This window comes from Amphiura filiformis, chromosome 11, assembly GCF_039555335.1.
Source record: "Amphiura filiformis chromosome 11, Afil_fr2py, whole genome shotgun sequence".
Classification (NCBI taxonomy): domain Eukaryota; kingdom Metazoa; phylum Echinodermata; class Ophiuroidea; order Amphilepidida; family Amphiuridae; genus Amphiura; species Amphiura filiformis.
The window spans coordinates 35,457,089-35,482,659 of NC_092638.1; the positions used below are offsets into that span (position 1 = coordinate 35,457,089).

General features: G+C 37.0%; 1 protein-coding gene across 1 annotated transcript; it reads right to left on the reverse strand.

The window, feature by feature from the left end:
* Positions 1-1,701: 1,701 nt before the first annotated feature.
* On the reverse strand, positions 1,702-25,393 carry LOC140164778 (glutamate-rich WD repeat-containing protein 1-like). The gene is made up of 7 exons (XM_072188145.1): positions 25,179-25,393; positions 12,228-12,314; positions 11,126-11,301; positions 7,883-8,093; positions 6,885-7,027; positions 5,350-5,547; positions 1,702-4,895 (listed from the first exon to the last, which is right to left on the reverse strand). The coding sequence occupies exons 1-7, from the start codon at positions 25,381-25,383 to the stop codon at positions 4,569-4,571; spliced, it is 1,347 nt and encodes a 448-aa protein (XP_072044246.1). The 5' UTR covers positions 25,384-25,393; the 3' UTR covers positions 1,702-4,568.
* Positions 25,394-25,571: the final 178 nt, after the last annotated feature.

Consider the following 25,571-nt stretch of genomic DNA (forward strand, 5'->3'; position numbering starts at 1 on the left):
GGCCATCTGCAGTAGATGAACGAAGAACTAACCTCCAGTAAGTAATACCTTTGGATAAGAATACGCGCAAGCGGAAAATGCTCACTAGACAGACCCAGGACATCCTAGGAAGAGGTTATCAAGAAAGACCTTGCAAGACTTCATCTGGTAGGCTATTCCAAACCTGAACTACAGTGTGGATGAAGTTCCTGCCAGTAGATATGGTTCTTAGCTCTTCTGACTACAAATGGCTTTGGTAGCAGTGCTTTCAGATCTAGTGGGCACAAGCTGGTGTGCATTTTGTAGAGAACCGTTGCTGCAGCCACTTGGCGTCTTTGATGGAGAGATGTGATGTTCAGCAGTGTGCTTGCTTCCTCTTTGCTCACGCCTATGATTCGAAGGGTCTTCCTCTGGATAGAGTCTAATAATCCTAGAGTGGTGACACTGACATTCATCCAGGAGAGTGAGGCCTATTCTATCACACTGCAAACATGTTGGTTGCTCTGCCTCTGACATCAAGTTTAGTTGCAACTCTCCTCAGAGCACCCAGCTTCTGTTCTGCTCTGGATGAGACATTAGAAATGTGCTTTGTTCAGGTCAGCTTGCTGTCGACTGTTACTCCCAGGATCTCCAGTTCCTCCTTCACTCCCAGTTTGGTGGTACCAAACATAAGATTGGTTGGATTCCCTTTTCTTGATATTGTCATTGTCTTACATTTCGATGTCTCCCATCTGTCTGCCCATATCCTCATTTTCTCCAGGTCTCTGTTCAGGCAGCAACAGCTTCAGGGTTGTTTCTAGATGTATTCTTACAGACCAAGGTGGAATCATTTGCATAGAGTTAGAGTTGGTTTTCACACTCATTACGCAGGTTATCAATGAAGACAGAGAACAAAAGTGGACCCAATATTGACCCCTGGGGAACTGATGCATTGATGGAGGAAGTACTTAAAGTTGATGACTGGTCAGATAAGACAACTTTGATTGAACGATCTGCCAGGAAGCTCCTAATCCATGTGAGCAGTTTGCCGGATACTCCTTTTGCCATGAGTTTTGAGCAAAGGCCATTATGCCAGACCTTGTCAAATGCTCCTTTTATGTCCAGTGCAATCAGGTACATATATCAAGGAAAACACCTTAGTAAAATAGTAATCTCTACCAAAACTGTACCTGAGATGGATTTCAAGGTAAAAAAAGTCCTCCAGACTTCACTGAAGGTCAACAAAAGGACAAGTTCAAGTCCATCACAATATCATAGGACTACTTCTGATGAAGACATTTTTTGATAAACAATTTGCCTTAGTACCCAACTATTTCAAGGGATAGCTGTTTTTCTATCACTCATACATAAATTCTAGACAGTTCATTGGTTGATAGCCATTCATCATTTTTACCATCAGCCTCTCCGTGTGTTAGTTTTTACCATCATAGTGCTGCGCAGTAGTGCGCCTGCGCCAAGCCGTGCACTGACTCTTAAACGCGCCGATTTAGTTATGGGGTGGACACCAAAATGTTAAGTATGTCACGGCAAAACATGGTGTTATGTTGATGAAAATAATATATTCCCTATCTTAAATAGTATTTTTGAGCAACAGAATTTGTGTATGAGTGATATAAAACAAATATTAACTGTCTTAAATTAGTGTAATGGTGAAATATAATCACTTTCGGTGAAAGATGTATTGTTCCATTCAACTCACCGTTCCGGCTCAAATGAGACTGGAACAATCCTTGTGATTATATTTTGACCATCACACTCATAGACAGTAAAATATTTGTATACCATCGCCATCGCCTTTCATCACCTGTTAATATTTCCAGTTCACAAATACATCTCTTTAGTTCAAACTTTGGCAAAGACATGCTATAAAATAGAATGGAAGAATTGATGAACAAGAATTGTGAAGCTTCTTTGACACATCACTGAAATGTTTATAATTATTATGATTCAAAAAATAAATTTTGTCAATGTAAAATAGAGAAATAATAATCATGTTGCATGCATTTATCACAGCTTTAAAATTTTGGTAAAAGATTAAAACACTGTCATCCTTTTTACAAAAAGGATTTAAAAATTATTTATAATTTATAAAAATTTTGTAAGTATTAAAAGGAAGTGAATGTGATTTTTTGAAATATTAACGACTACAAGCAAAAAGCAAAAAAAAAAGCTATTTCCCTCATTTTAATCATCCAAAAGACATGCGAAGCTCATAATCATACAAGTAACCTTTAAAACAGAGCAACTTAAACAAAAATAATTATTTTGGCCATTGATCCGTCTCCAAAATATGAACCTGAAATACATAAATTATGGGAATGGCACCTGATATTCGGATAACATGAATTTAGTTCAGAGCCCATATATACCGATTTACCAGTGTGAAGCCATCCCCAGCCAAGTTGCAGCTTACTGCAACCCCAATGTTAAGCTTCCATTGAATGAGGAATTCCCAAGCTGCGCACTGGTATTTATATTAGGTACATAGGGCCTTACCGAATTCTACCTACATGTGCTTAGCGTCCCCTTGTTTTTAAGCACTCCTTTTTCAATATACATACACAACAACATTCCATCAAATGCTTGAATGAAATTACCTTCTAAACCATACAGTTTAGGATTATGATGATTTCGACATCAGATAATTGAAATTTGAATACTCATGTATGGAAATCCCTACTTGTTACTTTGTTTCATAAATTTGAAGGAGTATTTTGTCATCCTAGCATCCTCTTTTTATGACATTTTTCAGTGGATATTCACGAAAAAAGCTTTTCCCCAAAATTTCAGTTGATTCCGATTTTGCATTTGCGAGTTATGCATGATTAATGTGTATTACACTGCTCCATAGGCCACCCTGTTGCAATTTCGTTCTGGTACACCAGAATGTAATTCCAATTTGACAATATTTTTGCAAAACGAATTAATCTGCAAGAAATTTTTTGTACATAAACATTATGTAGCCATAGGTTTCCAGTGGTATAAAAATCTTTTTTTAGAAAAGTGGGGGGATGAGGCTGTGGATCACAAAATGCCCTTTAATACTGTCAAATAATAAGTCAAATTCGGTACTCAACTTTAAAAAGTAAAACATTTGATACATCAATGTTTCACAATTTGTGTAGATTATTGCCTTAATATACCTCAATACTGTTCATTACACTCACAATAAGTACCTCGTTCACTTGCATTAGGTCACATATGCAACACGATCTGGTCCATGGGGGCCAAAGGCAACAAACTTGAAATTGAGTTAAAGGCAAAAATATGAAGTAAAAAACAATACATTTAAGAAAATAGGCATCACAAAACTTCAGAACCAAGTACATGTATGATAGACTTTTGGTGTTTTCAGAAAATGAAAGCCTAATGTTTGTGTAAGGTAATAATTATAGTAACTCAATTGTCAAAAATGCCTCCTTTGGCCCCCATGGACCAGGTCATTTTACAACCGCCATGATGATTGGGCTCAGTTTACAGAAATGTGTAAATCCTCAATATTCACTTCTCAAATACATAAGAAAGTGTGTTGGGCAATCCCAGCTGTAGCCTGGTGCATGCAGTATCAAACAGTATATAGCCTGAAATGCAAAGCCTGAGTTGAGAAACATTTGACCAGAAGTCGCATCCTGTAAGGAAATGGATGCTGGCCGAGCAGTTTAGGTGTTGCGCTGCTGACCGGGAGAATACGACCGGCAAGAGTTCGAGCCTTGGGCTTGCCTTAGGTGAGAATTCTCTTCTCTCCCAAAATGTTCCTATAAGGTCAGAAATCCTACAATTGTGTTCAATTACTTTACAGAATAAAATTTTAGAATTTCTTTTTTGACGTCTCGTCATGTAAAGCCGTTGGTCCCATGTGCAGGAAGAGTCAAACCCTGTGCAGTGTGCACGTTAAGTGTCAGGGCTATTCGAAAAGAGAAGGGGGACCATCCCGGTTCTGATATCTGCTATCAATCCTAGGTTCCAGTATCGTACATAGGCAAAGCCCGTGCGTTGATACTCAGTTGAGGTAAGCACGTATTTGAAAGGAAGGAAGGAAGACCAGGAACTGAAATACCTAATGTAATATCAGGACCCATTTAAAGTGTAATGCTCTATGAATATTCATATACATTGCGTACTATGTTAAGTACAATAATGCACCACCATCATTGGTTCATAGACAATGACAAGTGGTGGCTCCAAATTGTTTTCTGTCAGGCATGGTAGGGGGCAAGGTGATTTGGAGGCAGGGGTGCCTACAAACAATCTGAAATTTGCTTCAAAAAAAAAAAATATTTCTGTGAGCTTTTTGTTCTGACTGGGAGGGCAAGCCCAAAACTGGAGTAGGGCAAAATATTCCAACCTTCATGACCTTCTTCTTTGATGTCACCACTGAAAACGGATACATCTTTTGAGAAGAGAATGATGTTTGAGTGTAAAAAAGGCCCAGAGATGCAGTTGTTTGTTAAAATTAGTTTCAAGAGGACCCAAGTGGCTCCTGGTCGCTGCTTATTAATTCAAGCCATGGTGGAGCATTCAACCCTTCCGAGAATCTCCTTTGATGCATTCCACACAGCATCCATCCACCCATAGTACATGTCCACAAGTCAGACACTTATCGTTCTAAATAAATTGAATCCGCTATGTGCTGTGCTAATCACCATCCCCGGTATCTGGGGATGCCAGTGTAATTCCTTGATATCTGTCTGTCCTTGATGGATAAACAACAGCTGCGGTGGTACCGAGTCTATTTGATCTCCTTCCTGTTTCTCGCTGCTCTCTTCGCTATCATCTTTCTCCACGGCAAGATCCCACAGGGTGATCTGGTCATCGGATCCAGCAGCGGCAAAGACCGTGCTGTCGGTGGGGTGCCACTCTATTGAGGTAATGGGTGCTGTGTGATGTTTAAATTTTGCCACTGGTGGACCTTTTTTCTATAAAATAAAAGAAAAGAGTGCATCAACACTTGATATTAAAAGTTGGCTTGCAATTTTTCAAATTCAAATGATGCTCAATGGAAATCACTCCCCTGGGAGCTCTCATAAAGATCCTCAAGAGAGTGATATGTAGGTCACCTGTAAAGTTTTCAAATTCGAATGATGCTGCATTGAAATCACTCCAGTGGGAGCTCCCCTCAAGACCCTCAAGAGAGTGATATGTAGCTCACCTGTAATTTTTCAAATTCAAATGATGCTCAATTGAAATCACTCCCCTGGGAGCTCTCCTCGTGATCCTCAAGAGAGTGATATGTAGCTCACCTGTAATTTTTCAAACTCAAATGATGCTAGATTGAATCACTCCACTGGGAGCTCTTGTAAAGATCCCCAGGAGAGCTATTTGTTGCTCCCCTCCAATTTAAAAGCCTGGTCTATTATCTTATCTGCTCACCTGCATTTGCCTAAGATCCCAAATGTTAATCACTCCATCATCTCCTCCTGATGCTATAAATGGGTCATTTCTGTTCCAGTGGATAACATTGATGTCACTATCATGCGCTTGTTCCTGGGTTATCATGCAGGCTTTGCTGGGCATAGCACGTACGTCCCAGACACGGATGGTCTTGTCGACAGAGCAAGATGCAAATACCTGAGAAGAAGGAGAAAAGGTTTAGGGATCATGATGATGATGAATCATAAGATAATGTGCTATTCCAGCTGAAATCCATACACCCCTATGTAAGACATGGCCTTAAACTTCTACACAGGGAGTGTGAATTTCAAATGGAGTTACCCGAATAGATGACTTTATTACTTTCCCCTGTGTGTGAGATTAAAGTCATGCCTTCCACAGGGGATGTATGGATTTCAACTGGAATAGCCCATTAAAGACCAAGATGGGTAAAACTGAAATCCTGGTCTTATCTTCATGTAAGCACTAAGCAGCACACAGTAACCTCAACTGTAACCCTAACCATTACCCTAATCCTAACCCTAAACCTAACCTTTGAACCTATTGCTTACATTCAGTACAAATGACTATACGGGGATGTGCCGCGAACATGGGTAGCATTTTCGGCTTTTTGTTATATCAATGATCCTTTTCTAGGACAATTTTGGTATATGGATAGGTCCTTTTTTCAAAACTTTCTCAATTTTTCCAGAAAATAACCCAATTTTGCTTCAATCTAGACAAAAAAATTTAAATTTCACCAAAATTTGTATAAACTAGTATGACAATTTGGGTTAAATTTGGTCGAATTTGGTATATATTGATGGGTCCACTTTCAAATTCTCAGTGGCATACCCCTACCAAAACCAAACTTTTGTACAACCCCCGACATGAAGGCAGACCCAAAATCCAGGCTTACAACCAGTGTGTAGTTTGCCATTTTGTGTGCTTTTGTCGATGCAAATTCAGCTCCACCATTTTTCTTGCACTAACGACAAAATGTCACGAATAACAATACAGCTATCTGAGTGACAAATCACACCCAAGAACCAGAGAACTAAAACCACACTATAAGCCCTTTAATTTCGGAAAATTGCAACTGCGCATGCTCAGACATCGTCACACAGTTCTTCAACGAGATAAACACGAGGAGGCTGCAACGCGTTTCCAATGCGGTGAACTGTGCCGTTTGCATAAAAACATCTTGTACTGGAATTATGCCGATTTTTTTGTCTTTATTTCTTCATGATACATTGTATTTGATTTTGTATATTGATATCATGAAGAAATAAAGACAAAATAAATGGCAAAATCCCAGTACAAGATGTTTTTATGCATTTTCACAGTTCACCGCATTGGAAATGTACAGTAGCCTCATCGTGTTTATCTCCAATTTTATCGGCAAATATTACCCATGATGCACCATGATCTGAAATTGCGAATGGGCTTATTTGTCGCAAAATAGAAAAACGCACCAAAATGTCAGATAATACACTAAACTAACAATAAACTCCCTGAGTAGAGTTATAACTCACATTCTTTTCATTAGGAGACCACTGTAAATCTTCTATAGATTCTGTGTGTGCTGCATATGGTCTTTGGTCTACATGCCATGTCCCACCTTCCTGAAGTTTCCACACATGAATGTTCTTTTTACAGTCGCCAGTTACCAAAGTTCCTGAATGGAAAAGAGTACAAGAATACAAACACACACTATGAGCTATGACATTGGTGTTAAAAAAACACTCTCTACATAATTCATTCAATTGGCATGTTCCAAACCCTTCAGAGAACATTCTTTCCCTTTTTTAAAACCCACAACTTACAACAGACTGAGCACTGCGATTTCCATCTGTAACAGTGCTGAAGGTCTGACCACTGGTTTTCAACTCTAGAGTGTTTCTGCCTCAGTGCGGGCATTCTACTTCATGTAATACAATCTGATCCACTCACACCCCCACACAGGGAAAAAGTAGGACAAGTTAAAACGGTTGAAATTCAAGCACGGTTCAGACAACCGATTTATGGGCTACGGATGCCTTAATCTGACTAGTCACTTGATTTGCCACAGCCTGACATACATGTGTATAATCATCATTATAAACCAGTCAAAGACATTTTTTTGCTTTTATCAAAATCAGGGTAGTCAGCGGGCCAGCTGGGAAGGTTTCCAGCTGGCCCAAGGGCAAATCCACTGGCCCCGATTCTACTTCATTGCATTTCTAATTTTGTTACATGTCATAAATTCATAATTATACCAAAATCCCAACTGGCCCACTGGGCCATCCAGACGGACAATCTCCTGGTCCGACAAGAAAACTACTGGCTAGGGCCAGTGGCTAAATCTACCCCTGCAAAATCTGTTTCCAGCAAGTTGAGTTATGGATGTTCTATTCAATTCATAGTTATTATAAAGCCAACTCAACATGCAATAATTTTGCACTGATAACACAACTCGCTACTGGCCACTGAGTGGAGCAGATTACATCACCATTATAAGAGATCAGTGTGAAAATACTATGATTGAAAATACCTGGTACCGTAGGTGACCAATCTATTGCAAATCCTTCTATCTGATGACCACTGAATGTGTACAGAGACTTATGGGATTTTTCTTGCATTGTAAACCTCTCCATAGCTACAGGGCTATCAACTGCCTCTATGGCCTGAGTAAGATCCCATAACTGCACCTTCCCTGTGTCAGCCCAGGTGGCTGCTATCTGCTTCTTGCCTATCACTGTTGCCTATATAGAAAACAAACAAACAAAATCAAATATCACACTCAAAGCCAAAATTGATGACTTCGTGTATGAAGCAAGTAGCCTATATCATATTTGGCCCTACAGGCTAAAAAATGTTAATTACTCCTGTTGTAGAATTGAAGACTACATACATAGCTCAATGGTTTTGGCGTTGCTGACAAGAACATTGGTGACTTACTAACAAACAATATTACAACTGATACCGACACATACATATGGTCATTTTCACGGTAAAGGGTGTAACTTTGGATTTTTAACATTTTGATCCGTAGTTTTCTAATAAAGCCACAGAATTCCATGATTTTTGGCCACATAAGTCATCTAGTTAGCAGCTACCTTGGGTAGCATAATCATCTTCGGGAGTTACTGCGTTCAGTTTTAGCAGGCTTAAATGTACCTAATATTGCCATTTTGAAAAACTGTCAAAAACAGTAACATTTTTGTAAAACCCTGTGTTTTCTTCAGTTAGTTCATGGATAATTTTTCTTATCCTGAAAGTACGGTCATATGTTCAGTAAACACTGCCACATTAGATTTAATTGTGAACAGCCCTGTATTTTTGAGAACCGACTTGATATTTGTCGCTTCGGAGGCTTCATTTTCCGTTAACAATTGTTAACAAACTTTGTGGGTATAGCTTTGGTTCATAATTCTTGGTTATTTCTTCACTTCTTCTTGATTCATAACAGTTGATATCTTAACTTGAAATGGGTAACAAAAATTAGTTGATTTGCAAGCTTTTAAAATTTTTATAAAATCTTGACTTCAAAGAGCCGATTTTCCGTTAACTTTTTTGAAGCCTCCGAAACAAACTGTTCAGCAAGCTTGGGCAAATATAAATAAAAGAGCTCATCCAATCTATTTATCAAAATGTAGCAAAGTAGATCCTCAAGTCACTTGTTTTTAAATCATGGAGATATATATCACCGTTTGAAAATGGGACCCAATACAAACTTTCCGTTAACAATTGAAGCCTCCGAAACAAATGAAGCCTCCGAAACAACAGTAAACTTAATTATCATCTATGCATATCTAAATTGGTATGTTCCATATTGATATCTGCATTGTAATTGTTGCATGATATGTGCAGAATGTCATAAATTTAAAAAAATTGATATTATGGTTAATGCTTGAAAAATATACTGATATCCAAGAAAGCCCGTTTGGAGGCTTCACATGCAAATAACACCATACTTAACAAATGGGTGAAAAAATTATCATGTTATAAATCTGCAATATCTGCCGCATAGAATCATTGATTCAATACACACAAGAAAATAACAGCTTAGATGATCCCAACAGTGTTGTTTTCAAAAAAACTACTTCTGCCATGTTTAACCATTGTAAACATGAAGCCTCGAAACAAAAAAAAATGACTTGCTGTGATAATTTAATTTTTGTCACAACTGAAATTCAATACTTAGAAGCAAAGCATGAAAATTAGTAATTGTGATATTTTTTACCTATTTTTCATGTCAACTTGTAGTAGTTAGCCAAATATTTTACTTTTATGATCACCTGTGTTGTTAACTGAAGCCTCCGAAACACAAATCGCTTGAATTGCCAATTCTAAAAAATAACTCCAATTTCTGTGAAACTTGGCTGGGAGGTTCCTTTCATCAAGTAGTATTTGTACATGAAGTTAGACATTTAAATTATTTTAGGAACCCAATTAAAACTTAAAAAATATGTTTAAGGTTGGGAAATTTCCATTGCAAATGACCCTTGATGTTAAAAATTTTCAAAATTGCAATTACAAACATAGCAAAACATGGTATAAAATTGCACTTATATCTGTTGACTTACTTTGGCAGGGGCTCTCACATGTATTCCAGCTTTCATGTCATAATTTTCTGAGCTTATGTAAAATACATTTTTCTTAGATTTTAACCAAAATGTTATGGAAATGTCAAATTTTTTATCAGAAATCAAAAGGTTTAAGCCTTGAAACACTATTTTACTGGAATTTAAGTTGCTTCTATGCATGATTACAGTAAACAGAAACATATTTAAGTGGTTTGAAATTTTGACCCTAAAAATCAAAAGTTACACCCTTTACCGTGAAAATGACCATATATTAGATAACCACAATTTTCCACCTACATGCTTTTGCTGATGCCAGCATTGACTAAAGTAGAAAGTTATTGTTGCTGACTTACTAACAATGCTCAGCCCTCATATTTAAAATTTGGAAGGGCAAATAAGCCAAGGCAATTTGAAACTGTCACCTACTAGTGACAAGTCCAAGCCTTAAAATAAGCGGACTGGAACCAGCAGCAATGATTTGTTTTTGAATATTGCTCCTGTTTCACTGGGATTTTACACAAACCAGGAGCAATTTCTGAAGAAAATATGAACAATTTTCAAACAGTAAATCCTTTTCTGCATATACATGTACAATACAGCATAGCAGCACTACTGCATCAAGTGCAAAACTGGAACCAGGAGTAATTTGTTTTAGAAAATTACTCTTGGTTCACAGCAATTGGTAGCTTTACGATGGTAAATTTGCTCCCTGTGCCTGCCCGCATATTTCAAGGCTTACCTACTACATGCTTCTAAATGGCAAGATACAGCTGGAGGGTCTGGTGCTGATAGGGCACTATAATAACTTCTACTACTGGGGAATTGATTCAGCAAGTCATGATACAACATTGATGACTCTCTAGCCAAATTACTCTTACTAAGAATGATGTTTTCCATTATAATCAATTTATCAAATTAAGTATTTTTGGCCAAACTGAAACACTGTGAACGCTAGTGGCTCCGCGATAAACACACACGAATATAGTGCGGTACAGAAGAAAATATACACGCGCCTTACACTGCGTACATGCTTAGTACACTACATGGACGCAACACGCATGTTCCAGGTTGGCCAAGAAGTACTTAATTTGATTATAGTTAAATATTTACTAACAAAAATATCTTGTAGTGATGAGTGCACTGATGACCTGCTGGCAGTGCTATACACCTGGGTTCATTTTGTCTATTACATGTACATATACCCTTACCCTTATCCTATTAATAGATCCCAGATGGTTAATCATAGCTGTCTCTAGGTGTGGTTTATTGTCATCATCCTCATCACTATCACTATCTGAATCTTCCTCTTCTGGTTGCGTAGAATGCAGGTTACCCATCTTCATCACAATGACAGAGTTGAGATGGACCTTCTCTGCCTGAGTTCCTATTATGCATAAAGGTAATTGATTACAATACAATTCTGGCATAGAATGTAACAGTGATATTAGGGGTGCAATGGGTCATTCCAAATTTCCATCCAAGATGGAAGATGATGGGGGAAGATGTGATGACCTTATTCTTCCACAAAGGGGGTGTAGATTTCAAATGGAGTCACTCATTCAAATAACCCCATTTGAAATTCAAACTCTGTGTGTGTAAGATTAAAGCCACATCTTCCATAGGGATGTACATACATGGATTTCAATGGAAATAGCCCAAGGAAGGGTTTAACCCCATGAGAACTACCTGCCGATGGGTCAAAAAGAATATGGTGTGCAATTTTGAACCAATCAAGGAGAGGTAATAAATTATCTTCAAATGCAAGTTTGACCATAAATAGTTTAAAGCCTAGTCATAATTGGCAATTGAAATGAGCATTTCAAGTTTTCAACCAATCAGAAATGCTGTTAGATGACCAGCAGTGTCCAGGGGGTTAAGGATAGGATTAATACTAATAGGATATATTCTACATTTTATTCAAAATTTGACATTTCTGCAGCCAACGTATGAACTAAGGTGAAAATTTCACTAAGAAAGCTGTCTGCCTAAGTGAGAGAGATACATTTCTCCCACAAAAACTGGGCCCTTGGTCTTAACTCTTGTGGGCCCTCACAAATTTTTGTGTGCCAAAATAAGAGTTGTCACATTTTCGGGGATATTCAAGTGGTTATTCGTAAGATTACAATGATATCAGCACCAGCCAACCAAATATATTAACAAAAATACGTCTACTGACTTGGGTATCCACTATTCAGCATTTTATTTTTGCAGGGATTTAGCCTGTGGGCCCGCCTGATTTCTAGCGCTGGTTACTTAATAGATAATTAAAAGTATAAGTTTACAAAAGATCCTTTTACATACACTTCTTACCAGCAACAAGGTATGATGTGTGTGGGTACTGGGTTCTCTGTTCTCCTAATTTGTCCCAGAGAATATCAAAACTCAAACAAGGTGCTCCTGTAAAACAATAAAAAAATATAATAGATTTACAAATCATGCTAATGTCATGTACACGTATGGTCGATTGGTCGCATATCATGAATTGGTGATCTTTTGTGTAGATTAATGTAAAATGAGAAAAATATCACCAATTTTGATTCACTTATGGGTGGTACATGCATGCCAGGCAAACCTTAGTTAATCAGCGAAATTCGCCTAGACCGGGGACCAAACACATTTACATATCTCATAGAAATTTCAATGAATCACCCCAGGCCCAGTCTCCAGATTTAATCTGGAGACTGACCAGAAGTGAAAGAGCTATTGATGAAACTGGTGTATGGTCCTTATTAGTCCGAATAATCAGACCCAGAACAAATATTAATTTCAGACATGATCCTGTTCTGGGTCTGAACTGTGCAGTACATGCATATGAAATCTTGATGGCAAATAGGACTAAAGAAGCACATGGTTCTACTTGACAGCTTTTGATGTTACGTGAATCACGCTATTGTGGACCATCCTTCTGATACTTGAGTGTTTGGACAAGCAGAACGGTCTTTTGTCTACCTCTCTGTTTGTAAACAAACCAGGAGGTCGAAATCGTCCTCCTCGCCGAATACGAAAGTCAGCGCAATAGTACGGCACTAGTCTAGCTAGGTCCTTATGAAGTTATGAATATGTACATTATGGTCCAAAAATGGTCTCATAAGCAGGGTTCCCAGGGTTGCCAAAACTTTTTAGCCCAAGTCGCGGGTATTAGCCATGAAATGTCGCCCAAATAGCCAAAAAAATCGCCCAACATTTTAAAGTCGATTTAGGGGGTTCTACACCCCTTTTATTTTGAATTTTTGGAAAATGCTGAAATAAATTCTAAAAAACAACAAAAACTGAAAAAAACTGGAAAAAAATTAAATAAAAAAAAAAGTTGAAGAAACATTTAAAGTCGATTTGAGGGGGTTCTATACCCCCCTTTATTTGGGAATTTTTGGGAAAAGCTGAAATAAATTATAAAAAACTAACAAAAAATGAAAAAAGTTGTAAAAAAAAAAAGAAAAAAATTTAAAGAAGGCCTCAGGGGGTTCTACACCCCTTTCTTTCTATTTTTTTATTGCTGAAAAAACTAACAAAAACTGATTTTTTTGTTATAGGCCTAGGCCTACTGTAAGGAAAATTTATTTGTGAATTTTTGTGGAAATATATAAACTAACAATATTGAAAGAAAAAAATGTTTAAACTGCAAATTGAAATAATGAAAAACTAACAAACATTTTCAAAAATGTAAGAAAAAAATTAACTGCAAGGAAAATAAAATGTTGACTTCTGACGGGGTTCTGCACTACATGTATCTTTTTAATTTTTGGGAAATGCTGAAACAAATTACAAACAAACGAACAAAAATTATTTTAAAAATGCCAGGAAAACAAACAAATTAATTAATAGACATGCCATTCATTGCAATGGGGATAGGCCTACAAATATTTGCCTTCAGCTGAGTGATAACAACATGTGCATGTACTATTTTTAATCAAATTCAAAAGCGGCCGGTTTTTTTTTTTTTATCATCATGCCGTTTTAAAAGAAAATGTGCGGTAGGTGTTTAAACATTTTTATTTCAAAAGAACTGCCGCCAACGAAAAAAAACACCAAAAACTTATGTTGAAGTAGACTGAACTTGGCACCCCGCTGACACTAAGAAGCTACTTAAGTCGAAAGTCGTCTTAAACCACTTGTGAGTATTCAGATGGGAATATTCTAAGGATAATCCTCCAGCTCAAGTGGTCTTTAGCAACAACATGTGATGCGATTAACCAGCCCCCCCAAAGCGTCCCATTGTCATGGGAAGCACACTGACCACAGAGTGTTTTGTAACTTTTGTTTATTGAATTAGTTGTTTGGTGCTTTTGTTGAATGACCATCGGAAAGAATTGGCAATCATGATCAAAAAGTTTTGAAGTCGGCTTTGTCACAAATCAGAAATCGCCCAACATTTAAGGCCAATGGAACTCGATTATTAGTTTCCGATTGGATGTTTAAAAAAAAGGACGAGGTCGCTATTTCATTATTCATTATTCGGTCTCTTTTCATTATCCATTATGTCAACAAAATCAATGATTTTATGAACAGCTTTCTCCAAATTTAGGTACCCTACCAGTACCAAAGTGTATATTGTTGATGAAAGACCATCTCAAAACAGGTATTAATGTTTAGATCACCTTTACAGACATTTTGCAACAGATTGAGAAACGATTTGAATTTGTTTTCATAAAAATGAAAAGAAATTAGCAATTTTTTTAATCACTAGAAACATGATGAGGTAATCCTTAAATTTCCATTATTTACTACATCCTCTACCCCTACAACTAAGAAAAGTGCTGATTATGATCAGCAGGGGATGTCAGACATTTTGAGAGTTTCAATTTTGATTATTTCCATTTCAATGTTGAGATAATTTACTTTTTAATGAAAATAATGAAAGTTTTGGTCAAATTGAAAAAGTGATGCGGGCGGTCAATAGGAAACAGGGATTGAGTTTTAAGGCGTGCGAGTGCGATTCGCACGCCACTTGACGCCTGAAAATACGCCACGCCGAGGGGTGCGATTTTTCGCACACCTAAAAAAAAAAAAAAAAAAAGTTTTTTTATTTTTTATTTAGAATGTCCCTGGAACTTAAAAGTGTCCCTGAAATATTTTTAATTTTTTTTAAACTTGAAAAAAAATTACAAAGATTTAAAAAATTATAAATTCACGTTCAAAATAGGCAAATTTATAATTGATGTTCACATTACAACCTATTTATGAAGTAAAGAAGCATACAAAACAAATGCATTTTAAAATCATTCATAGATTATTATGTGAACATAATTTACAAATTTGCCTATTTTAAACAAGAATTTATAATTTTTTAAATCTTGTAATTTTTTTTTTAAATTAAAAAAAATTCCAGGGACATTCTAAAGTTTCAGGGACATTAAAATAGGGAATTCTAAATCCAAAAAAAAAAAAAATAATTAAAAAAAAAAATTACAAATGACACTAGCAATAAGTCCAAAGTCCAGAGACATCTATGCAGTATACACCATTCATTACCCCAGAGCTTTTACCATGGCCATTTAAAAAAAGTACATATGTATTAGGGTGATTCACAAAAAATGAAATTGGTATTTTTCAACGGGACACCCCCTTATTTTGTTCATTTTGGTAATAAAATCATACCTGCAAAATATGAAAAAATTCAAAAAGTTTAGGGGTGCTACCGTCAATGAACTTTTGTACACAAAGTCAATGGGATTTATGAGCCATTTTCTTTACAACACAAAAAAGTCATGTTAATTTTCCCTGATTGTGCCAAAAATATTTGATCATAGTGTGAGTAATGTCCTTAAAATAAATGCTAAAGAAAATTGTAAAAATGTTAACCCGCTTTCCAGAAAATTGCATTTTTGTGAAAACTGTTACATTTGGGGCAAGGCAGTTGCTGGAACAGCCAAAATATTATGGTACTCTTGTCACAAGTACCTTGCACAAGGTGTAGTTTTGAACTGGCCACTATCCAATGTTGTGACCCCAATTTATATACATTTCTTTTCAACCATGGTGAATCTAATCCTTCCTGTGGTCATTCAATTCAAATAATACAAATCTTCATCAGGTATGGCCATAATGACCACCCCTGATACAGATGTATGGATTTTGATAGTTACTATTACATAAGATTTCAAAAGCTGGTATCACCATTGGGGTAAACTAATATGTGAAGAATTTTAATCTTTTTTTTTATTAACAGTTCAGTTCAATAAGGTATAAATTTGGGGTGCCTGGTGGGATTCCAGGGGATATCCCAGGGTATTCTTTTCTTGAGCTACACTCCCTCTGTCACTTTTGAAACATTTTTTATGAGTACAGTCAACTATGAACTTTAATTTGGTAAAACCCATGTTTTCACAAAGTTAGGTATATCATTGAACATTTACTTCAGTTTTGCAAGCCTGGTAGACTTTTTAGGCCCTGAAATAAGCGTTTGAAATTTTTGACAAAAAATCCCATTGACTTTGTGTACAAAAGTTCATTGACCGGTAGCACCCCCTAAACTTTTTTGAATTTTTTTCATATTTTGCAGGTATAATTTTATTACCAAAATGAACAAAATGAGGGGGTGTCCCGTTGAAAAATACCAATTTCATTTTTTGTGAATCACCCTAATATGTATGTTGTCACAATTGCTAAGTTTTAGCTGAAAATGAAATCATAGTCATACACCAGTTTTGAAAAAAGCACACCTTGGTTTATTTAGGTGTGCGATTTGCAGCACACCTAAAAGCACACCTCGGGTTATCCAGGCGTGCGATTTACAGCACACCTGTCACATTGCAAAACTCAATGCCTGTAGGAAACTAACAATCGAGTTCCATTAGCCTAATACATTTCGCGCGTGAGATTTTCAAAGTAGCCCAAATGTCGCGAAATCGCGAGAGCACTTTCTTTGTCGCGAGACGGAAGTTGAAAATCGCCCAATTGGGCGCCGAAATCGCGGGTTTGGCAACCCTGAGGGTTCCCGTTAAGGATTTAAAAATGTGCGTCATGTGTGACGCAAGTGTGCTGACAAGGTTGAAAAAACTTGCGTCCAGACATATTTTTGTGCGTCCATCTGAAATTCACGATCAATCATACCGGGAAACGCCACAGAATTCCATGATCAGAACGGCAGCCCCTTGTTGCTAACACACGTACCCGTACCCCTGGTCTACACGTTCATCAAATGTTGATTGTTAAAATAAAATAAAAGTGCATTTTCGCCGTGATATTCCATCTCCAGTCGCTATGATAATTTTTCTCATTTCTGTGTCAGTTTTGGTCGGAAACGTGGTCAGAAACAGCTGCAAAAACATGCGCAAATTTTCGTACTTTTACTTCCGGGTTTCTTTAATTTTAAAACGTGTTGTTGATGCTATAAAAGCTAAAACACGCACTGCCACAAAAAATACAAAAAAAGGTTATCATTTGGATTTTGTCTTTAAAATTGCTTTTATTCATCGTAACAATAATACTAATAAAGGAAACATAGATTATTTGTGAGAAAATAAACTTAAAACATTAAAAACTGAATATTGTCAGCTTGTGATAAATAATTAAATAAACAGCAACTGCACGTTAGCCGCATGTCATCAGTCCAGCAAGCTTTGTAAACAAAGCATCAATGGGGACTTTCCCATCAAACATCGATCGTACGGAAAGCTTGCAAAAAGTGCATGATTTCCTGACGTTGCATTTTGCAGAATTTACTACAATTCTACTTAAGCAGGTGGGTCAAAATTTTGGGGCTTTTATTATCTTAAAAATATAAAAGAATAAAAATTTCTTATTTTTATCATCAATTAATGATTAAATTTCGAAGTTTTGTCTGCGTCCACATGCATGTGATATGGACGCAAAATACTTGATTAGGCTAATGAAAGTCAATGTTATGTTTAGCGTCACCCGCCCGCGTTTGGATTTTCTGGCCGCGCTTGTGATGCCAAAATCCCAAAACAGTTCATTATTTTGTATTTTGTACACAATTAGTTTCCAGTGTAGTGTGGTCGTTGAAGAGGAAAAACAGTGGCTACCCGGAAAAAATTGGTAAAAAGCTGATTTTTGCACCAGACAAGCAGAATATATCATAGAACATCATATCCAAAATCCCCAGAAATCCCCTTTGGGGAATTCGTTTTATCCAAGATGGCCGCCAAAATGGCTGCCACAGCATATACTTAGCTGTATCTTAGCTTAAAGCAGATATGATGATGATTTTAGTGTCTTTGAATAGGTTTAAGAGGTCAGAGAATTCAAATTTGTACAAATCTAACACACTGATGTCTTCAATCACACTGAAATCCAAGATGGCCGCCAAAATGGCCGCCACAACATATAATTAGCTGTATCTTAGCTTCTAAAGCAGATAAGATGATGATTTTAGTGTCTTTGAATAGGTTTAAGAGGTCAGAGAATTCAAATTTGTACAAATCTAACACACTGATGTTTTCAATCACACTGAAATCCAAGATGGCCGCCAAAATCCCACCACCACATATGATTAGATATATCTCCACTTCTGAAGCAGATATGATGATGATTTTAGTGTCCTTGAATATATTTCAGAGGTCAAAGAATTCAAATTTGTACGAATCTAAAACACTGAAGTCTTCATTCACACTGGAATTCAAGATGGCCGCCAAAATGTGTTATGTTTAGGTATATTTTGGCTTATGAAGCAGATATGATAATGATTTTAGTGTCTTTGAATAGGTTTTAGGTGACGAGAAGTCAATTTTGTATTTATCTTCGTAAGCATATGTCTTTACTGACACTGCAATCCAACATGGCCCTCAATATTGCTAAAATCAAACATGATTAGCTAAATATCTCAGCTTCTGAAGCCAATATAATTGTGATTTTAATCTTTGAATAGGTTTTTAAGAGAATGTAGGTTTTAAGGGTAAAAAAATTGTTGCAATTACTTAAAACCCGTGCTTAAAACACTGAAGTGCAAGTCGCAATAGAATCCCAAATAGCTGCCACCACATGTGACTATATATCTCAGCTTCTGAAGCAAAAGTAGCTGTCTTCGTTCTTATCTACAGGTATAATCGCCTCAGCGTTTTGGCAATGTTCTCCTGTGTAGTCTTCACAAGCTGTGACACATTTAAGTCCATTTTTGCAACAGGATCATCCGTTATTTACACAATAATTCCTGGAGGAAAGTTTACAATTCAGGGCTGTCAACTTTTTGGAATTGCTTGGCGTGAGACAGAGGCATACCGGGATTTGCCGCCTTCATTGTTCATTTTGACCCATGATTATTTGAGCCACGGCGCTCGAGAATGTGAAAAGCGGAGGGGGGGGGTTAGAAACAACAATTTATGCATGGCGATGCGTGAGATTTTACTCAATTTTCAGCTTTTTATGTGAGATTTACTTTTAGGCGTGAGATTATACTACCTTGGCGTGAGACCGTGAGAAAGTGACCCAAGACTCACGGCCAATACGTGAGAGTTGAGAGCCCTGCAATTGTATCATACAAGCTTAACAAGCTATGTGGTACTGCATCTAAATTCGTAACACTGGAAACTCCAAATGTCTTAAATTGGAAAAATCATCCTTCTTTTAATACCCTGGTTGAATGGGGAATTAGGTGTGGCTGACAATAGAACACACTCAAAGAAGGACCAAAACAAGCTCAAATTAAGACCAAAATAAGCTCAAAGTTGGATGAATGCACTTGAATGTTGGATCAGTCAATACAGTCACAATAGGAAGAAGTACTTCACTCAAGAGGGCACTCAAGTGAAGTGGATTCAGTAAATTTGGCTTGAATTGGTCTTACTTTGAGCTAGTTTGTGAGTGGTTCAGCTTATTTTGGTCTTACTTTTGAGTGTTTTGGTCCAACTTTTGAGTGTTTTTTATTGTCAGCCAATGCTAATTCCCCATTCAAGCTGGAAGATTAAAAGAAGGATGATTTTTCCAATTTAAGACACTGTGTGTTAGCAGTGTAAGGACCAGTGCTAGTACGATGTCAGAGTGTTTCCAGCCCATTGCTTTAAATTGGATTCAAGTCATTGTTTGTTAGCTTTCTCCAAAGTATGACCTGTAAAACAACCCCCAGACTGTGAAAATATGCTGCTCTTTCAGTAGGTGAAAGCTTTTGTCGATAGCTGTGGATCAAATGATGCTTTATTTGATGATACCATCCCCATGGATTAAGCGAACCTTAGACCGTTTTAAAAATCTTCTTCTCTGCCACCATATAAGACAACAAATAATCTGATGCCAGCTGTACCGATCTGTTCTAATGTCGCCTCAGGATCACTCATCTAGGATGATATCTGCTGCAGTGCCATTCTTTTATCTTCTTCAACAAACTTGTCTTTCCATGTCTATGAGTCGCAACCACTCCAGGCATGGATAAACAGGAGATGGGATGTCACTACTTCACCAGCTTTGTTAACAAGGTTTTGAACTTTCCAAACCACCAACCCTTTCTTCTCTGAATGGAAGTATATAGATACCAGCCATAGTCTGGTCTCAGTGGTATATCAAAGGACAATTATTTCTGTGTCATCTGCTACTACAGATACTTCTCTTCCTTGTCTTGCAAATTGAAGGGTACCTTCCACTTTCAAAGTGTCAGCATGATACAGCATCTCCAGTACTATTGTGCACGATCTGACCATTGGTTTCCAAGTATCGACTCGGCAGCGAGATAAACTGACTGTTGTTCTTCTCATTCGAGAGGAAGGGCTGCTGGTCATGGTGAGAACCTTCATAGATTATGTGAGCTGAATATGATAAGAACAAATGCCTGCTGAGTCGATGGATGGTGGACAAGTACCGGAGATGCTGACACATTGATAGTGGAATGTACCCTTCAAGACTCCTTCAATGTTCAAGACAAGGAAGAGAAGTCCCACTGGGGACCAGAATATAGCTGATATCGGTGGGTTGGAAAGTTCAAGACCTTATTAACAACGTTGGTGAAGTATTGACATTCCATCTCAGGTCCTGTTTATCCATGCATGGAGTGGTTGTGACTCCCCTTCTGCAACATTTGGACATGGAAAGACAAGTTTGTTGCAGAAGATAAGAAGAATTGCAGCAGATATCATCCTAGATGCGCGATCCTGAGGCGACATTAGAACAGATTGGTACAAATGGCATCAGAGTATTTGTTGTCTTATGTGGTGGCAGAGAAGAAGATTCTTTAAACGGTCTGCGGTTCGCTTAATTCATGGCGATGGTATCATCAAATAAAGCATCACTTGATCCACAAAAGCATCCACCTAGTTAAAAAAATAGCAGCGTATTTTCACAGTCTGAGTGTTCTTTTGCAGGTCATATTTTGGAGAAAGCTCACAAACAATAACTTGGATCCAAATCAATGGGGTTGGAAACTCTCTGACACCGTACTAGCACCGGTCCTTACGGATGTAGATACAGCACCACAAGGTTTGCAGAGGAGAAAATTGCCAAAACGCTGAGGCGATTATACTTGCAGATGAAGTCAAAGATAGCTACTTTTGCTTCAGAAACTGAGGTATAGAAAATCATGTGGTGGCAGCTGTTTTGGATTATATTGTTACTGAGCACTTACTTCCATGTTTTAAGTAATTGCAACATTGAAATCTGCAACCCCTAAAACCTACATTCTCTTAAAAGCCTATTTAAAGGTTAAAATCATCATTACATTGGTTTTATAAGCTGAGATATACAGTTAAGCATGTTTGATTTTAGCCATATTGAGGATCATCTTGGATTACAGTGTGAGTGAAGAATTGACTTAGTACTTTAGATAAATACAAAATTGACAACTTCGTCACCTAAAACATATTCAAAGACACTAAAATCATTATCATATCTGCTTCATAAGCCAAAATATACCTAAACATAACACGTGGTGGTGGTGGTGGTGGCAGCCATTTTATGGCCATCTTGGATTCCAGTGTGAATGAAGACTTCAGTGTTTTAGATACGGTCAAATTGGAATTCTTTGACCTCTGAAATATATTCAAGGATACTAAAATCATCATCATATCTGCTTCAGAAGCGGAGATAATATATCTAATCATATGTGGTGGTGGCCATTTTGGCGGCCATCTTGGATTTCAGTGTAATTGAAGACATCAGTGTGTTAGATTTGTACAAATTAGAATTCTCTGACCTCTTACACCTATTCAAAGACACTAAAATCATCATCATATCTGCTTTAGAAGCTAAGATACAGCTAATTATATGTTGTGGCGGCCATTTTGGCGGCCATCTTGAATTTCAGTGGGATTGAAGACATCAGTGTGTTAGATTTGTACAAATTTGAATTCTCTGACCTCTTAAACCTATTCAAAGGCACTTAAATCATCATCATATCTGCTTTAGAAGCTAAGATACAGCTACTTATATGTTGTGGCGGCCATTTTGGCGGCCATCTTGATAAAACGAATTCCCCAAGGGGATTTCTGGGGATTTTGGATATGATGTTCTATGATATATTCTGCTTGTCTGGTGCAAAAATCAGCTTTTTACCAATTTTTTCCAGGTCAAAATGTCCAACGACCATACTATGGGGACACAAGCACAAATGCCAATGATAAATCAACCTATTCCAACATAAAAAAGAACTAGAGCTAATTGCGCATACACATATACGCGACCTTAGCAATAGCTAATTAACTAGGCCTATGGCTAATTAGCCCAGCTAGCTATCTAGCATGCATGGATGTATTAAGGCATAAACAGCCAGCAGTAGTATAATATGCTGATTTTACTGAGAGGTCTTTTTGAAATGCACTGTAATTTGAAATTGACCATAGGGACAATGGGAGCAAGGTTAATTTGTTAGCTCACCTATAGCATATGTGAGTTCAAAAGGTCCAGCAGTTTGGTGTAATTCATTGGAATATACATGTATAACTACAACAGAAGTTTGTAGTATCATATAATTAGGCCAAGTAAAATAAAAAACATGTTTCAAGTCCGGTTTTTGTAAAAAAGGAGGAAGAGGGGCTTTTATTTTATATTTTCATGGCAAAATCGGTGTGAATACCCATAATTTGAGCTGTTTTAGCATACACAATAATGCCTGGAAAAAGGAGGAGGCCTCTTATTATTTTTGTTCTGAGGATATAGGCCGGCTCCTCTAATTTTCATAAAACCTTTCAAAAGTGTTTCTTGTATATTAGCAAGGCTATAGAAATATTTCTGCTTCCTAGATATATTTTTTGAAAAGTTATAACTGAATAAATATAAGAAACCTCAAAAAAGGAAGCGGGAGGGTACATGAAACATGTTTATTTTTTTATTTGGCCTTATATGGATGAATACAATGTGTAATGTTATCATGCTATATTATAATTTGTGGAATGGCATTTTTAGTAACAGAACAGAAAATCACATCAGCCATAATGACCTTCGTATGACCTTTGACCTCAAGGCTAATGCTTGTGTCAAGTGACATCATCTTGCTGTGTAATTCGTGTAAGGAGTAGCAGTTTTAGTAAAAATAACAGGAAATAACATTTTCGGCCATAATGACCTTTCCATATCCTTTGACCTTGAGTTGGTCATGTGACATTTGTGCCACCAGCTATTGGTCCTGATAACCAAGTAACATTGTTGTACCATATATATTTGCGACAGCAGCAGCATTTTAGGGTATTTGGTCATATACCGGAAGTATCCCCTTAATGACCTTTGACCCGAATTCTGGACAATAACTTTTAGACACTGGGTATAGCTGATGCATGTACCTAAGTGCCATCATCGTGCTGTATAATTTGTGGAAGAAGTAGCATTTTTAGTGAAATCACGTTTTTGGCCATTGACCGGAAGTGGATGACCTTTGACCTGAAGTTTCATTTGTCCCCCCACCCAATGGTCCTAATGACCAACTATGGTCAAATTGGCTCAAAGCATATGGCTACGGTGGCTCATTATAAGATTGACAGAAAGAAAGAAAGAAAGAAAGAAAGAACTTGACAGAAACAGACCTTAGCAATTTTGCAAATTGCTAAGGAACTAAAAACAAGATTCTGTTATCAAATTGAACTATAATTGGCCATTACCCCAAGGAGGGCTGGTTTGGGACCAATAATGTGGACAGTCATTTAACAATTTATGGCCTTTTAACTGGTAAGAAAGCTGGTATAAATACCTGGATGGTGAAAAATATTTTTAATACAAATGTGTTGGTTCATATGCCTTCAAAAAAGGCCTACTGTTGATTAAGGCTGGCATTTTCGGTCGGGTAAACGGGTACCCGCCGAGATTACATTACCGGTAGGAAATACCCTCCCGGTACCAAATTCAAAAAAAAAAAAAAAAAAAATTATTTTTCGGTTTTGTAGTGTCCCTAGACCTAGACCTAAATGCTAGGATCATTCATGGTTGACCTAAAAAAAAGAAAAAAATTTCAAGATATTTTGTTATTTTTAATATGAAAATTGATAATTTGTATTCATGTCATAGTCTATTAATGATTTCAAAATGCATTCAAATTCAATACATTTTGAAACAGGGTTCGATTTAGAAAATAAAATTTACATGCACAACTCTGATTTTTTCCTCAAAATGGGCTGAATAACACAAAATTTTGCATGCACAGGCAAAATTCTACATGCACAGAGCCAAAGTTACATGCATTTGTGCATGTAAAACCCCTTTAAATCGAACCCTGTTTTGAAATCATTAATAGACTATGACATGAATACAAATTATCAATTTTCATATAAAAAATAACAAAATATCTTGAATTTTTTTTTTTTTTTTTTTAGGTCAACCATGAATGATCCTGGCATTTAGGTCTAGGTCCAGAGACACTACAAAACCGAAAAAGAAAAAAAAAACTTTAAAAAAAAAATTTTTTTTTTTTTTTTTTTAATTCAGTACCGGTTACCCGCCTTGAAAATTGCGGCGGTACCCGGGTACAAAATTACCCGAAAATGCCAGGCCTACTGTTGATTAGAGTTGTTTTAATAGAATATTGGAGGGTATATAGTGCGACAAGTGTTGATGAAGTGGCTGCTATTTTGTAATTAATGAAACGTTGCAAAATAATGAATAATGAATAATGAAAAAGTTGCCTCATTGTGGTTTGAAAAAAATGTTACGCTAAACATAACATTGACTTTCATTAGCCTTAGCCATGTGAACTTGCGTCCAAATTTGTAAAATACGCGTCTGGACGCAATGACGCACACTAACGGGAAGCCTGCTGAGTCATAAGTATGTTTACTTTCTTTACAAGTGGCGCTAGATGGGCCAAGCATGCATTTGCAAGGTCATAAAAAGTAAACAAATGCAATGTCAACATGATCAAATCATCAATCATCATGCAATGCTTCCGAATTCAGTTACCTGTTTGTGCTTGATGATACATCTGGTACGCTGATTCGTCCTGAATCAACTCTTCATCTCCCTCAATAGGATCACCCGGAAGATACATTCGCTCCTCTTTCTTATCATCATCAATGTCGGCCTCTGCATCATCGTCAGGGTCGACAACTTCCATAACTTCTTCGACATCCGATGATGAATCTTCCCCATGATTTTGCGATGCCATGCTTGCCGAATTTTTCTAGAGGAAAAAAAATTAGTTGCGCAATCGCAAAATTCCAGGGAGTGTCTCTAGATAAAAAAAATTAAATTCCTTTTCAATATACGTTTAGCTGGTCGTAAAACGTAAATATTGTTGTTTATGTTATTTTATATAGCTTTATGCATTAAATTATGCTATTATTTTCTTTTTAA